Here is a 19,466-nt window from a genome sequence, read left to right on the forward strand (position 1 = left end):
CAGCTGTTCTCGCCTCCAGTGGTGGCTGCCTGATGTAAACGCTGTGCGGAGCTGGACACCACAGATCTGTACACTAGGTTTCCACTGCAGGACAGTTCTCATTGAAATGAATAGAAGCTGGTCTGCAGCAGCCATTAACCAGTGCTGTTCGACTCCAAACGTTTAGACATGATTACCACTGGTGGTGGTAACTGCTGGGTGTGTGGTCCCCACCAATCTTATGTGGGTCATCAGTAAAGTTCTGGGCCCCCCTGTGACATATAAATACATATACAATGAGGTCGGCACTTGGCTGCTATCAGTATATTATTTCATACTTTATTTCCATTCCGATGCTTGGCTTTTCCAGACAGTGACTGAGGATGCCATTTCCAACTGTGACAATGAAGGTTCTGTCTTAAATGTCATAGAACAGTTTTCTGGTGCAGAATTTCTTTGGCCTTCAGATGTAAATCCCTCCATTCATCTGTAGCCCATGTGGGCGGCAGCACTGGGTGTTTTATCTTATTGCTGGGGGGTCTCTCACATTCCTGCGCCAGCATCTGACATTGTTTGGTCACTACTTACTCTCCATTGCCTAGTTTCTTACTGATGTTCTTCTTGTTATGCCAGCATACAGCACAGAAATCGACCAGTACTTCCTGCAGATGTTTTTGGATTCAGGGAGGAAATGAACAAAGTGAAAACATATAGGGTATATGCATTCAATGCAGCGACTTCCCTTTTGTTCAGGCGCTAGTGCCCAACACTGCAAGGCAGCCCCCTGCGTACTACACCGTTTAAGGCCACATTCAGATGGCCATGCTGCAAGTACATGTTACTTCTGATTTGGTTTTTTTCCCGAGGATACAACGCGCACCCTTTATAATCTATGGTGCAATTCACATGTCCGTTTTTCCAGTATCTCAGATTAAAAAGGCTAATGCAAGTCTATAGGTTTGTAAAAACATATAGCACATGGATGACACTTGTGTGCTGCACTTACTGTGTTTAATGTTACAAAGTATAGGAGACAATATGTACGGTAATTTATATATTTCTTGCAGACAGCACACTGACGTAAAATACTGACACTAGTAAGATTTTTTTATTTTTTTTTCACATATGTGAATACAGATGAGTGAATGAGGGCTTTGGATATTTGCTGCGTTTTTGTCGCAAAAACTGAAGGATTTCCCGGGACCAGCAAAGTGAATAAGATTACATTTTTTCTTGCAGATTTGAAGCCGTTCCAAATATGCGACATGTCAATTTTTTTTTCTTTAGAAGTTTTTCACCTATTTTAATGAATGGGGAAAAAAACTCATTTTATGCTGAGTTTTTCTTGTCAACACTCCATTATTTGCAGCGGAAATGTCTTCATCAAATAGTTAATGTGCGCACATACCCTAAAGCAGGGATGGGGAACATAGTGGTAGTGATCAGAAGCACACTTTGTACCTCTGGTCAGTGCCTCTGATTGGCGGTAAGATCGTTACCTGCGGTCACAGCTGCAGGCTCATGCTGTCATCTGACAACCAGGGAGGTGTAGTTCTCTGACCGGCGGCAACGATCTTACCACTGATGAGAGGCAGTGTTTTCCGCTTGATCATGCATCGCAAACACTTCATGTTCGGGTCCCCCATTTAAGTGAATGGGGTTCTGGTACCCAAACAAAACTTTTTATTTTAAACTGTTCGGCCTAACCCGCTGTACCCGAATGTCCATGGGTTCACCCCTCACTACTCATGTGTGATTTGCGCACTTGCGATCACAAGTTGATGACTTTCTCTACTGGTCTCGAAAGAAACTGAATACAAAGCGGTCAGTTGACACATGATCATAAGTATGATAAAAGTAAATGGAATATAGTCAGTCATGTGACTAGTACTGGAACTGTGAAACGGAGCAGATAAGGTGAGTATATTACACGGTTAGATTTTATATATGTCCCTAAAACTCCTTTAGCCTTCACGCATATGACTGCAGCTGCTGGCTGTTATCCCAGTACACCGGACCTCCATAATTGAGGCTTGTGTGATCTCATACACTGTTTTGAACTTGTTTTTTTTTTTATAATGAAATGATGTGGCATGTGCAGAAAGGCATGGAAATCGTGCTGCGAGAACAAATGTGGTATTCTATTCTGTGTGCCATTCCTAAATATCTGACCCCGTGTCTCTCTGATTTCATATGCTCGGCCAGCTTGTGTGGGTGTAGTGACATGCATGTTTCCAGTCCAGCATGGGGCTGGGAAAGCGAACACTCACTGACTCTTCGCAGAAGCATTCCCAGTGTTTACTACCAGATGCATGAATAGTGGGTTTGTTACAGGAACAAATCCTCTGGAAAATGTGAAAAGGTCCCAAATGGAACGTAATCTTTCAACTGAAGAGAAGTAGTTGATTGGAAAGATGCAGTCAGCTTTCTATACTGTAATGACCCAACGGCATTGGTCGCCAGTAAAGTTGGCATGGGTATTGGGAAGCATCAGTCCCATTGTCATGGGTGTGTAAAATCCAGCCCCGATCATGCAGTCTGCCTTTACTTTTGTGAAAGAATGCCTGTTCTAAAGCGTGGTCCTGTAAGTAGGACACCACTGGGGTAAGCCAGTTTGTAATCCATTATTGAAAAAGTGATTGGTGTTATTGAAAGTGTAAGAACAGTTACTCAGCCATGATGTGGAGACCACGTAAAGTTAGTGGGGTCACTGAGTGCTGAGACCCATAGTGCATAAGTCACCAATGCTCTGACTTAATAACTGCACAGTCCACTCCTCCTCTGGCAGTAACATTGGCATAACCACAATTCATAGTGCATTTTGTGGCATGGGTTTCCATGGCCGAGCAGATGTCTTACATCACCAAGCACAATAAGTGTTGGATGGAGTGGTGTAAAGCATGCCACCACTGGAATTTAGAGCGGTCGAAACTGTGGAGCAATGAATCGTACTTCAATTTGCAGTCTAATGGGCTAGTTTGGTGAATGCCAGGAGCGCATTACTTGTCTGGCTGCATTGTTGACTGTAAAGTTTGGAGTGATAATGCCATCTAGTTATTTTTCAGGGTTTAGTTTAGGTCCCTGTAGAACGTAATAGTATGTCCCATGCCCGGTACCTGTGTAATAAGCTAATCCTGCACCATACCCAGTTGTTGCTACCTGTGCTACAACTATCTGTCCGTAAAAGTCAGACATATAAAAATAATAAACCTGCATGGAAACGTCTGTAAAGTGAAAAACTGGAGCTCATTAATTTATTTTTTTTTGGCCACCATGCCTCCCTAAAATGAATTTCATTTTCAATAAAATAAAACTAAAGAAATGTTAGTAGGCCACGCAAAAAAAGACCCTCAAACTGCACCACTGACTGCAGAAAATAGTCATAAAGTGACGGGTCTCAGAGACTGGAGATATAAACTTGTTGCATTTTTTTAAGTGTTTTCTTATGAAAATTTTGAACTGTTTTTCACAAAGTCTGGGACTTCAGAAATCTCATGCACACAGCTTGTATTTTTGTGCCCAGTATTTTGTGCCAAGCCTTGGGTTTTGCAGAATGAAGCATGTCTCTTTTTTCAAGATTTTTTTTTCAGCCTATTTCACCCATTGAAAGCAATGGGTGGGGTGAAAAAAAATTTGGAAAAAATGCAGGTATCGGGTTTTGCTGCGTTTTTGGTACCAAAACCTGATGAAGTAGAAAGATGTACGACCATGGCTGGTCTGTGCTTTGTAATCGGACTGTGAAATGCCAATGTGTGAAGTTCTTGTGGATCTTGGAAACCTGTAGTCATTTTTCTGGTGTCCATTTTTCCTCTTACACTAATGGTGTGTAATGGAGCTGGATGCTAATGTGTGGTCCCGGATTACCTCTCTGATCTCTTTAGACATTTTGATCAGTTATTGGTATATTTTCAAGCAAAACCAAAGTAAATAAAAGTATAAGGGTATGTGCACACATTGCAGATTCTTCTGCGGATTTTTCCGCTGCGGATTTGGAAAATCCGCAGTGCAAAACCGCAGCGGTTTTCACTGCGGATTTTCCTGCGGTTTCTTCTGCGGGTTTTCAACAGCACTTTCCTATTGGTGCATGTTGAAAACCGCTGCGGAATCCGCAGAAAGAAGTGACATGCTCCTTCTTTTCCGCAGCGGTTCCGCAATGAATTTTCCGCATCGTGGGCACAGCGGGTTTTTGTTTTCCATAGGGTAATATTGTACTGTACCCTGCATGGAAAACTGCTGCGGATCCGCAGCGTCAAATCCGCTGCGGATCCGCAGCAAAAACCGCAAAGTGTGCACGAGCCCTTAAACTCCTGCTTTAGAACATAGCTACAAAATCAGCACTTGTAAAAGTGACGTTCTTCTTTTGCGCACACAGTTCTTACTTCATGTAGCCATAGTCCTCTGAGGGTTATTGCTAATTTAGTTTTGCTCGTTAGCTATATAGTTAAGCAGTGTTCATTTATCTGTGTAATGTTTTTCTCCACAGGTCATGGCGGCCAGAGTTCATTTGTAGTACAGCCCATGTTGAAAGGTTCCTGAAGATCAGGTGAGTTTTCTCCTTGGGTCTGGTCTCGAGACTGGAGCAAGCCATTCTTCAAGGTATAAGGCTAGGAGCACACTGAGTTTGGGAGCTTTCCCACAATAAATATAGCCTTTAATACTTGGTTGACATTCACCAGAGATAGATATATATGGTGGCAAATGTCTTAACATCCACCCTGACTGAGGCGTAGACCTTCTAAGTATATCTGACTCAGCGTTTGCTCGCAACCGTGACCGCTCTAGCCTTATACAGTGAAGAAGGGTCTGGTCTTGTCCTAAAACTGGTTAATTATTGTACTCCCTAATATTATAGGAAGCAAATGAAAGCTCATTTACACTAGGCAGTTGTATGTTAGCCATAAAATGTGGGGTATCGCTACCTTATAGTCTTGGTATTAGATCAGTGGGGATCTTGCATCAGTGACCTATCTCGTGGATAGATCATCTATCTGAAATAACCGGACAGCCCTGTCAAGATGAGCACAGTTCAGTAAACGGTAATGGCTGCTGAGAACTACAGATCCGCTTCCATGCTTTTGAATATGAGCTGGTTGTCAGTACCCGGCGGTGGCTCATACACTATGAATGCCGCTGAATATCACCGCTCCTCCGTGTAATGTTCACTTTCCTATAGAACACTGATTGAATCCTTGGTGCTTTTCAAATGTAAATCAAATTCCGTTTTCCTTCCACATGGGCGCTATCGTCATTGCTTGTTGGGAAGTCCTATATATCTGGACTAACAGTGCGCTCATAGTTGGCTGCTCCCTTGGATTAGCTACCAATAGTACTGAAGCACCAGGGACCTATACATTGAACTGTTTGGTAGCTGGAGTTCATTTACATCTGTAAGTAAACTTTTATACTTTATTTTTTTTTTTGTAGCAGTTTTAGAAATTGAGCGTAATCTGAGGATAAATATGAATCCAGCAATTCAGGTAAATATCCCCAATTTTACAACTACTACAGCTTTTGAAATACTGCAACTACTAGTACTCCCTGACGGCAACAAGCCACTCTGTGCCCATCACTGCTTTATCACTGTTTTGCCTAAGCATTCTTTTTAATTCTTGCGTGTAAAGCCTGCCATACAAATTAGATGGCTGTCAGCTGAACGATGCTTTGGCCGATCATTCTGTTAGCTGCCATCTCTGCCCTCTAACCCATACACAGGAGCACTCATTCGGCCAAGTACCCCTGTGTTCTGCATGTGGAAGCTGGTGACACCTTATCTCGGGGAGAGCAAACGTATCAGCATTCCGAATTTAGACATGCCGGATCCATATCTCCCCCGACAATCAATGGCGCTCCCATACACATTTGACTGTTGGCCAAACCCATCTATCGGCAGGACATTAATCTGTGTATGGGGGCTTCAGACACATGCTCACTACATCCTATTTTCCTGAAACCGTTACCATATGCAATTAATGTCAGTGACCTCATAATACATACTATGCTGATGATGTCATTCTGAACTCATGATGATGTCACAATGATAGATGGATTTAATATATCATGAGCTTATATAATCCTGGCATCTTTAATATAGCATTATGACATTACTGACAAAAAATAATAGCATTGACATTATCAGTATAGCATTATAATATCAGGATATTGTGAAATCAATGTACCATTGCATCATCATGATATCACTAATATGGCATTATGACCCCATTAATATACGAATGATATCTTGATGCAACACTGTTTTGACTTCAGTGTCAAGATGCCATAATGCTTTTTTCATAATAACAATGTCACAATGCTATATTGATTCCACGGTGGTCATTGTACTTTTGACAATTTCATAAAGCCTTTGTGATAACGTCATAATCTACTATATAATTGTCTAAGGGGTACTTCCGTCTGTCTGTCCGCAACTTCCGTAACGGTTATTCATTAGCTGATTGGTCTCGCCAGCTGCCTGTCATGGCTGCCGCGACCAATCAGCGACGGGCACAGTCCAATTAGTCCCTCCCCACTCCCCTGCAGTCAGGGCCGGATGCTCCATACTCCCCGCAGTCACGGCTCACACAGGGTTAATGCCAGCGGTAACGGACCGCGTTATGCCGTGGGTAACTCGCTTCGTTACCGCCACTATTAACCCTGTGTGACCAAGTTTTTACTATTGACGCAGCCTATGCAGCATCAATAGTACAAGGATCTAATGTTAAAAATAATTTAAAAAAATAAAAAATCATTATATACTCACCTTCCGCTGCCTTTCCCGCTCCTCACCACCCTCCAGTAACCGCTCTGTGCAAGCGGCAGGTTCCGGTACCAATTATTGTATGGCAGAAGGACCTGCCATGACGTCATGGTCATGTGATCGCGACATCGTCACAGGCCCTGCGCGAACAGGACCTGTCATGACGTCACGGTCATGTCATGTGACCGTGACGTCATCACACCCTGGGACCGCGACGTCATCACACCCTGGGACCGGAAGCTGCCGCCTGTACCGCGCACAGGCGAGAGAACTACAAGTATGGTGAGTATGTTAGAACTACAAGGGGCCCTCGGATCGGAAGGTGAGTATGTTTATTTTTTATTTTTTAACCTGTGACATACGTGGCTGGGCAATCTACTATGTAGCTAGGCAATATACTATGTGGCTGGCCAATATACTACATGGCTCTGTGCTGTATACTACGTCGTTGTGCAATATACTACGTCACTGGGCAATATACTATGTGGCTGGGCAATATAGTACGTGGCTGGGCAATATACTACGTGGCTCTGTGCTGTATACTACATCGCTGTGCAATATACTACGTCACTGGGCAATATACTACGTCGCTGGGCAATATACTATGTGGCTCTGTGCTGTATACTACGTCGCTGGGCAATATACTACGTCGCTGGGCAATATACTACATGGACATGCATATTCTAGAATACCCGATGCGTTCGAATCGGGCCACCATCTAGTACTATATAGATGGTGTTAGTGGCATTCTTGTATATTTATGTTGTGATGGTTTTCATAATTCCATATTGATGTCACCATGATTCATGATGCTATAGTTATGAGAGTTCATAATGATGTCCTAATGCTATAATGTTGATTGCAGCAAGATGTCATAATGCCTTAATGATGATTATGATGATACCATGTTACGATGCTGTGTTCATGTCCTGACCTAATGTGTTCTGGTTTGATACATCGAAGTCTACATTAATATAGTACTTACAATGAATGCAGTATAGTGGGTGCAGTGATGAAGTGACACATATGTAATGATTTGGGAATCGCTTTTCTTAAAGTGGGGAAAAAACCCATTTAATTTAATGTATTGTCTAGGTTTGGTTTGGAGAGGATCTTCCATTAAGTCCAAGAAGCCCTCTAACTCCAAGACATGGCCCAGGTCTGTCGGATGTTTCTCAGTATGATCAGTGGTTGGCTGTTCGCCATGAAGCCTCCCTTGTACCTATGCAGGAAGATCTTGCAATATGGTTAAGTGGCTTGTTAGGTAAGTCATTGATGTCACAATGTGGTCACTGTTTGGAAATCGGTTACCAGCACCTTGTGTGTTTAAGGCCAAGTCTTTTTGTATTTTTTTTTTTTTTTTTGGTGCATTCAAAATAATGTATTTCTCAAGTTAAATGCTGCTCCTTTGGGAAGTTTTTTGGAGGAGTTTTTCATTTTCTGGTTGGTTGCTGCTGCAGTTTTTGGCTTTACCGTAACTGGAATTATTTGTATGTAAGATGATCATTCCATTTTTATTAAGATGGTCAATATGTAATTTATTCACATATCACGATTTTTGCTGTTAATTCTTTAATGTATGAATAAACCCTATAGCACCTATTAAAAATGATTGTGTTTTTATAGGTGTAGAGGTTAGAGCGGAGCGATTTATGGATGATCTTGACAATGGTGTTCATCTGTGTCAGCTAATTCATGTTGTGCAGCACACGATGAGACAATGCTGCACGGCTGACGAGCTAGTGGTAAGTGTATACATTTAAGACATACAATTAAAAAAAAAGACGTAACAAACATCGGTTGCAATTCCTAAATTTAAACAATATATTTAATATGTAACAAACGCAAAAACCTAGAAAATCCAAATAAAAAAAACATTTAAACATATGTTGTATCGCCAGAACCTGTTTCCTAAGCCAAAAACTGGCACTGGTTCACAACCCACATGATCGGCATGATAACCAAGAGCCATGTGATTGTAATGGATATTTGCCATGGTCATGGATAGACACCACCACTGCATTGTCAAATTGTAATCAATAAAGAAGCAATGCACATATACAGATAATACAGAAATAATGCAGCATCCAAACAATATAAGGTGTTAGTTTGCACTAGCATGCCGTGCATAGTCACCCAGGTAAATTGGCTCATAGTGAAGTATCATGTGGCAATGAGGACACCTGCTTTTATTTCTTGTCTAGGTTTTTGTGTGTTACATAATATTTATATTGTTTAAATTTAGAAAGTGCCACCTTTCTTCTGTCAGCATCTTTCCTTAAAATTTTCTAGTGTGCCTTTCATCCAGAAGAATTAGCCGGTGTGTACCATATTTTTCAGTCGTTTTTTCGTCTGAGACCTCACCTTACTCCCAGTTCTTTTTAATTTTCATTAAGTGCAGTTTCTGAACTACTACAGTATGTGTAAGGGGAATGAGGCATCTGAAAGTTAGGATGACTTTGAGCTATTACAAAGCTTATTTTTACATACACCAATGGTAAATGAGAAAGATGGTGTTTAAATATACCGTATGAGCCGAGATTTTCAGCCCATTTTTTTTTTAGGCTGAAAGTGCCCCTCTCGGCTAATACTCGAGTCATTGTCCCAGGGGGGTCGGCTGGGGAGGGGGAGCGGCGAGTGTCACATACTTACCTGCTCCTGGCGAGGTCCCTGCATCTCCGATGGTCTCCGGGTGCTGACAGCTTCTTCCAGCGTCGAGTGGGCACATGGTACCACTGATTACAGTAATGAATATAGACGCGATTCCACTCCCATTGGGATGGAGCCGCATATTTATTACTGTAATGAGTGGTACCGGAGACCGCTCAACGCTGGAAGAAGCTGTCAGCGCCTGGAGAAGACCATCATGGAAGCTGCCAGGGACCGTGCCAGGAGCCGGTGAGTATAATGGGGAGGGTGAGCACTGCGCAATATTCACCTGTGCCCGTTCCACCGCTGGGCGCCGCGCTGTCTTCCGCGTCCTCTGCAGTGACGCTCAGGTCAGAGGGCGCGATGACGTGGTTAGTGCGCGCCCTCTGCCTGAACGTCCGTGCAGAGGACACGGAAGACGGAGCGGCGCTCGGCGGTGGAGCGAGGTTAGGTGAATATTGCAAGTGCCGGGGGCCTGAGCGACGAGAGGTGAGTGTCATATTTTTATTTATTTATTTTTTTTAATCGCAGCAACAGCATATGGGGCAAATATCTCTTTGGAGCATCTTATGGGGCCATAATCAACATTTGTACAGCATTATATGGGGCAAATGTCTCTATGGAGCATCTTATGGGGCACTTATTAACCTTTATGCAGTACTGTATGGGGCAAATGTGTCTATGGAGCATCTTATGGGGCCATTATTAACCTTTGTGCATCACTATATGGGGCATATTTTAATATGGAGCATCTTATGGAGCCCATCATGAACTGTGTATGGAGCATTATATGGGGCTATTGATTCAATATGGATATTCAAAAACACTTAACCTGCTGATATCTCAATTAATTTTACTTTTATTGGTATCTATTTTTAGTTTTGAAATTTTCCAATAGCTGCTGCATTTTCCACCCTAGGCTTATACTCGAGTCATTAAGGTTTCTCAGTGTTTTGTGGCAAAATTAGGGGGGTCGGCTTATACTCGAGTATATACGGTATGTAATAGGTTGAGCTTATATTCCATTTAAATATATGCCTTTTTCCCCTATTTTCTGTGTCATTAGTAAGGAAATCTTGCAGTTTCACTTTGATTCCTGAACCTTGTAATTAAACTTTTCAGCAGGTGTACACTGGAAGGTGGCACCTAATATATAGATGTCCACTATCCAAACTGATTGATCTCCCCCTATATTCAGTGCAGAAAAATAAATGAAAGGGGGGGGGGGGGGGGGGGACTACAATAATAAAAAAAAAAAAAAAGTACCTGATAAAAATGTTTCACTGTTTGGTTAGAACGGTCAAGAAAAAGATAGGTGATGCATTACCTTTACATTTATGAATTGCATTTTATTATTTCTAATGTTTAATTGTTTCACTACAAATGGCACTCCTTCTCCTGTTCTCAATCTATATGTACGTAAATATGTAGCTCTTTAAATGTTGGTGTCCTATGGCCGTCATTCTGTTTACTAAGCAAAGTCGGATATTGTACCTCTCGGTTCCATCTTTTTTGAGGTATACTGTAAACAGAGCTTATTTTTTGTATAGTACTTTTGAAATGACTTCTCTGTTTTGCAGGGTATGCCCATGAGGAGGGTCCCATGCAGAAAAGATGCACCGCCCGGGTCATTCTTTGCTCGAGACAATACAGCTAACTTTCTTCGTTGGTGTAAGAGTATTGGGGTGGATGATGCCTACCTTTTTGAATCTGAAGGTCTAGGTAAGTGGTTGGTGTTTTTTAGATAGTTCTGTGGACTTGGGTAGATTTAACAGAACTATTAAGATTCCATATTTTGAGAACAGTTAGACTACGGAGCCAATTCATCGTGTCTGTATCCTTTTCACCAGATATCTGGCTTTTAAAAGTAACAAAATTTAACAAACTCTTGCACCATCTTGCCCTTTTTTTTCTCCAAAGCAGATTGGGCTTGCTGGAGGGCAGTGAGGTCATGAATGGCCAGACACATTGCAGAATTGTGACCATCACAGTGTCAGAGTAATTGCAGGTTTTTTTTCTCAGCCTGGAAAACCCCTTTAACTCGTTTGCTTTAACAGCAACTCTATCCCCCTTCATCCTCCTACCCCTTCTTCCATAACCTTTTTATTGTCTCAGCGATAAAGCCATATGAAGGCTTTTTTGGCAGACAAGTAGTTTTGATTGGTACCATTCAATGTACTGGAAACAACTGGTTTGGCCTCAGTGTGCTGAAATTGCACAAAAAATGTGCAGTTGTTTTGGGGATTTTATTTTCTACAGTGATCATTGTGCTGTAATACTTACTGGAATCACGATTCTAAAGGTCAGTACAAATCCAGAGATGCAAAACTTGTATAGCCTTTTTATTATTGTTGATTAGATGGTGTGAGGGTGAGCTCTGAGGGGTGCTACACAGGCTTGCTGATAGGCTGTAGTGCTGACGTCACGATCTTAGGGTTAGAGTGCTCAGGGTACTGTATGTCATTGGGGTACAGTTATAGTATTTGTGCTGCTCCCAGGTGGGCTCATCTGGCCCCCTAATGCCACTTGTTGGGGAACACTGACGTACAGTATGTATGAATAGATAACGATGTAATGGCTCAGGTCACAGCTTTGACTGTACTATGTTCATAATTCTATGCTTTCCTAGACATCTGGCCATCTTTACTGTTGCTTGGTCACATTTAAAATAATATATACAGTGATCTGAAAGTGTTAGTGTTGATTTCTTATTCTTTTGCATGTTTATCACACTTAAATTTGTTTGGTGATCTGAAACATTTAAATATTAGACAAAGATAACGCAAGTAAACACAAAGTTCAGTTTCTAAATGAAAGTCTTTATTATTAAGGGAAAAAGAAATCCAAACTTACCGGGCCCCAACTGCAATCACGTGTTTGTGATAACTGGCATTGAGTTTTTTACAACGCTCTGGAGGAATTTTGGCCCACTCATCTTTGCAGAATTGTTGTAATTCAGCCACATTGGAGAGTTTCCGAGCATGAACCGCCTTTTTAAGGTCATGCCACAGCTTATCAATCGGATTAAGGTCAGGACTTTGACTAGGTCACTCGGTCTTAATTTTGTTTTTCTTAAGCCATGCAGAAGTGGACTTGCTGGTGTGTTTTGGATTATTTCCTGCTGCAGAACCCAAGTGGGCTTCAGCTTGAGGTCACGAACAGATGGACAGACATTCTCCTTCAGGATTATTTGCTAGACAGCAGAATTCATGGTTCCATTTACCACAGTGTTCCAGGTCCTGAAGCGGCAAAACTGCCCCAAACCATCACACTACCTCCACTATATTTTACTGTTGGTATGATGTTCCTTTTCTGAAATCCTGTGTTCTATGCTAGATGCAATGGGACATACATCTTCCAAAAAGTTTTAACTTTTGCCTCGTCAGTCCAGAGTATTCTCCCAAAAGTCTTGGGAATCTAGAAAAACTGAGACTAACCTTTGTTCCTATTTTTCAGCTGTGGTTTTCGTCTTGGAACTCTGCCATCCAGGCCATTTTTGCCCATTCTCTTTCTTGTGGTGAAGTGATGAACACTGACCTTAACTGAGGCAAGTGAGACCTGCAGTTCTTCAGATGTTGTTGTGGGGTCTTTTGTGACCTCTTGGATGAGTTGTCGCTGTGCTCTTGGGGTAATTTTGGTCGTCCATCCACTCCTGGGAAGGTTCACCACTGTTCCATGTTTTTGCCATTTGTGGATAATGGCTTTCACTGTGGAGTCCCAAAGCTTTAGAAATTGCTTTATAACCTTTTCCAAACTGATAGATCTCAGTTACGGTACTTTGTTTAACATTTCTTCCAGAATTTATTTGGATCGTGGCATGATGTCTGGCTTTTAAAGCTATGTGCACACGTTCAGGTTTTTTTGCATTTTTTTTCTTGTTTTTTCAGCCTTTTTCCGCAGGAAAAAAATGCTAAACGCTTACATTAAGCATCCCATCATTTCAATGCATTCCACAATTTTTGTGCACATGATGTTTTTTTCCTTGTAAAAACTCATTGCAGTAAAAAGCGCAGCATGTAAATTAATTTTGTGGATTTTTCGCGTTTTTGCCGCTATATTATTGCATTGGGAAGCTCCAGAAAAAACGCGCAAAAAAACGCATGTGTATTTCCTGCAGAAAAAGTCCGGTTTTGCTCAGGTAAATTCTGCAGACATTCCTGAATGTGTTCATAGCCTAAAGGTGTTTTGGTCCTCTTCACTTTGTCAGGCAGGTCCTATTTAAGTGATTTCTTGATTGAGAAATGGAGAACAGGTGTGGCAGTCATCAGGTCTGGGTGTGGCTATGGAATTTGAATTCCGCTCCCTAAAGATGTGATAAACCACGGTTACTTTGTTTTAGGGGGGGGGGGGGGGGGGGTCGCCTTTTCACACAGGGTCCTGTAGGTTTGGATTTCTCTATCCCTTAATAATAAAGACCTTCATTTACAAACTACATTTTGTGATTTACTTGTGTTATCTTTGTCTAATATTTATGTGTTTGGTGATCTGAAACATTTTAAGTGTGACAAACATGCAAAAGAATAAGGGATCAGGCTGGGGGCAAACATTTTTTTTTTCTTATATATAACTGTGTGTGTGTATTTATATGTACTGTATTTATCGTATCAATCGCGACATTTGATATTTTAAGTTTAGCAGATTAAAATGGCTTCTATGAATGGAATCATTTGTTGGGACTTATTTTTGGTTTCTTTTCATAAGCATATAAAACAAAGCCGATGTAAAAGGGCTGGGCTACAGACTGCAAAAAAGTTTAAAAAAAAACAAAAAACATAGCCCTTCTTTCACATCGCAGAAACCTACTTATCTGTCATGTGGCAAATGGATCATGTTTCCTTAAAAAATTGTGAATATTTGTTTGACTTCTGATCATTAGTGATGGCTTTGTTTTATATTCTTTTGATCAGAAACCAAAAATAAGTCCCAACAAATGATTCCATTCAGAGAGGCCATTTTGAATCTGCTATACTTATATAAAATCTCGTGATTGATACTTAAGAACAGTCAGGAGAAGCTTGATCCTTACTAAAACTTTCCATACGTCAGATTGCAGCACTGTAAATTCTGCCTTTAAGGTACCGGGTACAGCTGCCACGTAGGATTTGTCAGACTGCATGTCAGCTCATTACCAGAGTGTATGTTTCTGCTATTGCAATTAAATTTCTCTGCATCAATAGTCCTTTTCAAGACTTTTTTAGTGTGACACCATTGTATTTTGATTGACACAACTCTGTTCGAGTTTGTTGTTCGAAAATAAAAATCCATAATGGAAACATTTTATATTGGTGATTGTGTTTGGTTACAACAATCTATGGAGTCTCATTGGTAATTTAGTTTCTGAATTCTGATTTTAAATATTTTCCAGTTCTCCATAAAGACCCCCGACAAGTGTGTCTCTGCCTCCTTGATGTTGGCCGAATCGTATCCCGGTATGTTATATATATATATATATATATATATATATATATATATATATATATATATATATATATATATATATATATATATATATATATATATATATATATATATATATATATATATATATTTTTTTTTATTACTTTATTTGTATACCTTTCAAAAGCTAATCTAACAATGGAACTCAAACTACCTTCTATTAATATAATTTTTTAAGATATGGAGTGGAACCACCTGTGCTTGTCAAGCTCGAAAAGGAGATTGAACTTGAAGAAACCATGTTAATGGAGTCTGGACCTCTAGCTCCCACAACTAATGAGAAATCCTGTTGTCACCACGAGCTGCATGAGGCTGTAAGATGCCGTCATAATACAAATTCTAGCTTGGTATAGCTGTAGCAATAAAGATGAGTAGCAACTAGTGATGAGCGAACGTGCTCAGATAGTGTTAACCGAGCAAGCTCTGGCGCTAACCGAGTGATTTTGGCGTGCCCGAATAATATCGACAGCCGCGAGTCATGCATGGATTACCTGTTTGTTAGGCATTCCCTGCATGTGGTGTTGCTGTCAAACAGCCGCGAGACATACAGCCGCGGAGACTTAACATATTATTATTCAAGCATGCCGATCACATCTTATTTGAGCATTTTCGCTAATCACTAGTAGCAACTAAACGTGTTCTCACTTTGGAAATGTAATTTCCCCCAGAACCAATGCTCATACTTGGGGTCCTAAGCTGATGGGGGGGCTTATTTACTGGGTGTCACTACTTTAGTCATATTTTTCATGGGTTAAGTGTGTATACAGTCAAACTTTACATCAGACCCCGGCATTCCGAAGTAATGTTTTCCATGTCACTACGTGCTGTCAGGCCAACGTACTATCAAACCCCTCACAGGACAGTCCTTGCTTTGTCTTGAAAACTGTAAAGACCCTATACCAGCAGCACAATCTGAAACTTCTGCTTTCAGTCCTAAGAAATTTGAAAATTGCTATGGAGGTTAGAAGAATATATGGGAAAATAGACTTCATATATATGATTACAATAAATTGCTCACTCATCTGATAAAGTCCTCTGAAAATAAGTAAGGTGGAGCCTTTTGACTTTGTCTCCTATATGCTCTTCTGCTCATTAAACACTTGGCCAATAGTCGTCATAATCGGACAACTGAAAAGTGTTTCTTTTTGGTTTTTCGTGTTAGTCTTATGCATTTCTTAATTGTTTTCTCTTTGCAGGTGACCCACATTGCTCAAGATCCTCCCTGCAATTGTTCACACAGATTCTCTATTGAATATTTATCAGAGGGCCGCTATCGTTTAGGGGATAAAATCCTATTCATAAGGGTAAGTTTTTAAAGCGTTATTAGCAACATATGTCTGCCTCAGCACATAGGTCTCCCGTCTCTTCAATTCCTTGTTACTGGGCAGGGATGGACAGTCCTACTTGCGTGACACTTGGGTCTGTCTGTGTATTTGTTCTGGATTATACACTGCTATCATTATCTTTACATATAGAGAATAGAGTGCCTTAGAACAAGCACATAGCCCAGGAAAGTGAGAGCAGTGATTAGGAGACCTGCCTTGGAACAGTGATGGAGGGGGTCAAAGGCTTGTGATTTTGCATTACTGATAACATCAGCTCCAGGTTTTATCCTGACTGGGAGATGGGAGGCTGAGCAGCTGTCTTAAAGGGAACCTGTCACCCCCAAAATCGATGATGAGCTAAGCCCACCAGCATCAGGGGCTTATCTACAGCATTCTGTAATCCTGTAGATAAGCCCTATGTTTCCTAAAAGATGAGAAAAAGACATTAGATTATACTCACCTAGGGGCTGTCCCGCTGCGGTCCGGTCCGATGGGTGTCGCGGTCCGGGGCAAAGTACTGCAGTGTGCAGGCGCCGGACCTCTCTGACCTTTCCCGGCACCTGCACACTGCAGTACTTTGCTCTGCCCTCAACAGGGCAAATCAGTACGCCTGCGCCGGAGCTGTGGTGTGAAGACAAGAAGAGGACGTGATCATAAGAAGATGGGAGGCCCCGGACCGCGACGCCTATTGGATCGGACCGCCCGCCCAGGTGAGCATAATCTAACCTCTTTTTCTTATCTTTCAGGTTACATCGGGGGCTTATCTACAGCATTCCAGAATGCTGTAGATAAGCCCCTGATGCCGGTGGGCTTAGCTCACCTTCCATTTTGGTGGAGACAGGTTCCCTTTAACAGCTGTATAATACTCAGTTGTTGGAGAGAGGTGATGGGAACTTGGTACTTAAGTCCCCAGCCTGGGATTTAACTACTGCCATACTTGGTCAGACTCTGGTGGTCGATCTCCTTGGCAAAGGGCTGTAAACTAGTAGTAAGACAAAAGCTCTTCTAGCAGGAGAATGACAGCTGATAGAAGATGCAAGTTTGCTCATTTTCATGCTGACTAACTATACCAACTTCATAACTTGAGAATAACTCTTTAGGGAGATTAAAACATGACTGCAGATTCTAGAAGAAATGTTCAAGTATCGTCACTACTAAAAGGTCCTCTGTAAAATTCCATTTCACAGCCATCACTCAACATTTTAGTACATCTGTCTTGAAACCACATCAAAGCAATTGGTTTGCATTAATTAGGAGATGCCCATTATGAGGTCGTAAAGATCAAAAATCACTGATAGAATTTCCAACATGCTAACATCTTTTGGAATTACCACCTAGGCGCAAATAATTATTTTGCAGCCACAAGGCACTTTTTTTTTTTTTTTTTTTTTTTTTCTAATAAATGGATTTCTTAGCATTGCTGACTGACTCACATTACAAGAAGATATTTCAGACAGATCAGCAGGTAATTTACTGTACAGTGAAGAAAAGCTGGCCTATATTACGTAATGATGTGCTAAAAGGGCACATCGGCCTTTGTTTCTTTCCTTTCCATGAATTGCTGGAGCACAGACCTAGCAGCAGTTTCCTGGAGGAAGCATCTGTGTCAGTAACCTAATCTCAACACACAGTGGGTAAAGGAAACTGTCAAATTAATGGAGTGTTAAAGCTTCAGAAAAGGAAGCAATGCCCCACTTATAATATACTAGCCTTTATGTGTTGTGTTTTTCCTGATTTATGGCTTGCTGTATAGATTTTTTTTTTCTAGCTGTTGTAATAGAGGGTTGCATTACTGGGCTTTTCACTCAGTGGTAAATGAAGCTTAAAAATGAAATTTTGCTGCAATGTGGCCTCTGAGCTGAAGCCAAACTGAGTTAAAACATTGTGGCAAAAATACACACATTTTATGTTTTTTTAAAATAAACTAAAAAAAGCAATGTCCACAATATCATTATGCTTTTAAAGGGAATCTGTCAGTGGGGGTGAACCCTCCAAAGCCTACAGTGGGGAAAATAAGTATTTGATACACTGCCGATTTTGCACGTTTCCCCACTTACAAAGAATGGAGAGGTCTGTCATTTTTAGCGTAGGTACACTTCAACTGTGAGAGACAGAATCTAACAATAAAAAAACAAAAAATCACTTTGTATTTATTTGTAAATAATTAAATTGCATTTTATTGCATGAAATGCCGTATATACTAGTATAAGCCGAGATTTTCAGCCCCCAAAAATGGGCTGAAAGTGCCCCTCTCGGCTTATACTCGAGTCATGGTCGGCGGGGGGGGTAGGCGGGTGAGGGGGAGCGATGACGGTCAAAACTCACCTGCTCCTGACGCGGTCCCTGCATGTCCCATGGTCTCCAGCGTCGGCAGCTTCTTCCACTGTTCAGCGGTCACGTGGTACCGCTCATTAAAGTAATGAATATGGACTCCACTCCCATAGGGGTGGAGCCGCATATTCATTCCTGTAATGAGTGGTACCACGTGACCACTGAACAGAGGAAGAAGCTGCCGGCTCCCGGAGACCATCTGTCCGGGAGAAGCTGCCAGGGACCGTGCCAGGAGCAGGTGAGTATTTCATATTCACCTTCCCTCGTTCCACCAGCGCCCTGTCTTCCGCGTCATCTGCAGTGACATTCAGGTCAGAGGGCGCGATGAGGTATTAGTGTGCGCGCTGCCCTCTGCCTGAACAGTCACTGCAGAGAGACGGGACGCTGAGGGGCAGCGATGAGAGGTGAGTATGTAATGCCTTTTTTTTTTTTTTTTTTTTTTTTTTATTGCAGCAGCATTATATGTGGCACATTGTTATATGGACATCTATGGGGCCATAATGAACTGCATGGAGCATTATATGTGGCACATTGTTATATGGAGCATCTATGGGGCCATTATGAACTGCATGGAGCATTATATGGGGCACATTGTTATATGGACATCTATGGGGCCATTATGAACTGCATGGAGCATTATATGGGGCACATTGTTATATGGAGCATCTTATGGGGCCATAATGAACTGTATGGAGCATTACATGTGGCACATTGTTACATGAAGCATCTATGGGGCCATAATGAACTGCATGGAGCATTATATGGGGCACATTGTTATATGGGGCATCTTATGGGGTTAATGAACTGCATGGAGCATTATATGGGGCACATTGTTATATGGAGCATCTTATGGGGCCATAATGAACTGCATGGAGCATTATATGGGACACATTGTGATATGGAGCATCTTATGGGGCCATAATGAACTGCATGGAGCATTATACTGTATGTGGCAAATTGTTATATAGAGC

At 41.5% G+C, this 19,466-nt stretch overlaps 1 protein-coding gene across 9 annotated transcripts in view; it reads left to right on the plus strand.

The window, feature by feature from the left end:
* Window positions 1-19,466, plus strand: part of GAS2L3 (growth arrest specific 2 like 3) — a 109,143-nt gene that overhangs the window by 75,038 nt on the left and 14,639 nt on the right. For 4 of the 9 annotated variants that reach the window (XM_077265589.1, XM_077265586.1, XM_077265591.1 and 1 more), the window contains exons 3-10: window positions 4,461-4,522; window positions 5,404-5,456; window positions 7,829-7,997; window positions 8,360-8,478; window positions 10,963-11,104; window positions 14,748-14,811; window positions 15,018-15,153; window positions 16,036-16,143. In XM_077265589.1, coding sequence (XP_077121704.1) covers window positions 5,439-5,456; window positions 7,829-7,997; window positions 8,360-8,478; window positions 10,963-11,104; window positions 14,748-14,811; window positions 15,018-15,153; window positions 16,036-16,143 — 756 coding nt within the window. In that variant the 5' untranslated portion in view covers window positions 4,461-4,522; window positions 5,404-5,438. Of the gene's footprint in view, window positions 1-4,458; window positions 4,523-5,403; window positions 5,457-7,828; window positions 7,998-8,359; window positions 8,479-10,962; window positions 11,105-14,747; window positions 14,812-15,017; window positions 15,154-16,035; window positions 16,144-19,466 lie in introns of those variants that run through there. The other 5 variants (XM_077265587.1, XM_077265585.1, XM_077265592.1 and 2 more) reach the window with 5 other exon arrangements.

The sequence above is a fragment of the Ranitomeya variabilis genome, chromosome 5 (assembly GCF_051348905.1).
Source record: "Ranitomeya variabilis isolate aRanVar5 chromosome 5, aRanVar5.hap1, whole genome shotgun sequence".
NCBI lineage: Eukaryota > Metazoa > Chordata > Amphibia > Anura > Dendrobatidae > Ranitomeya > Ranitomeya variabilis.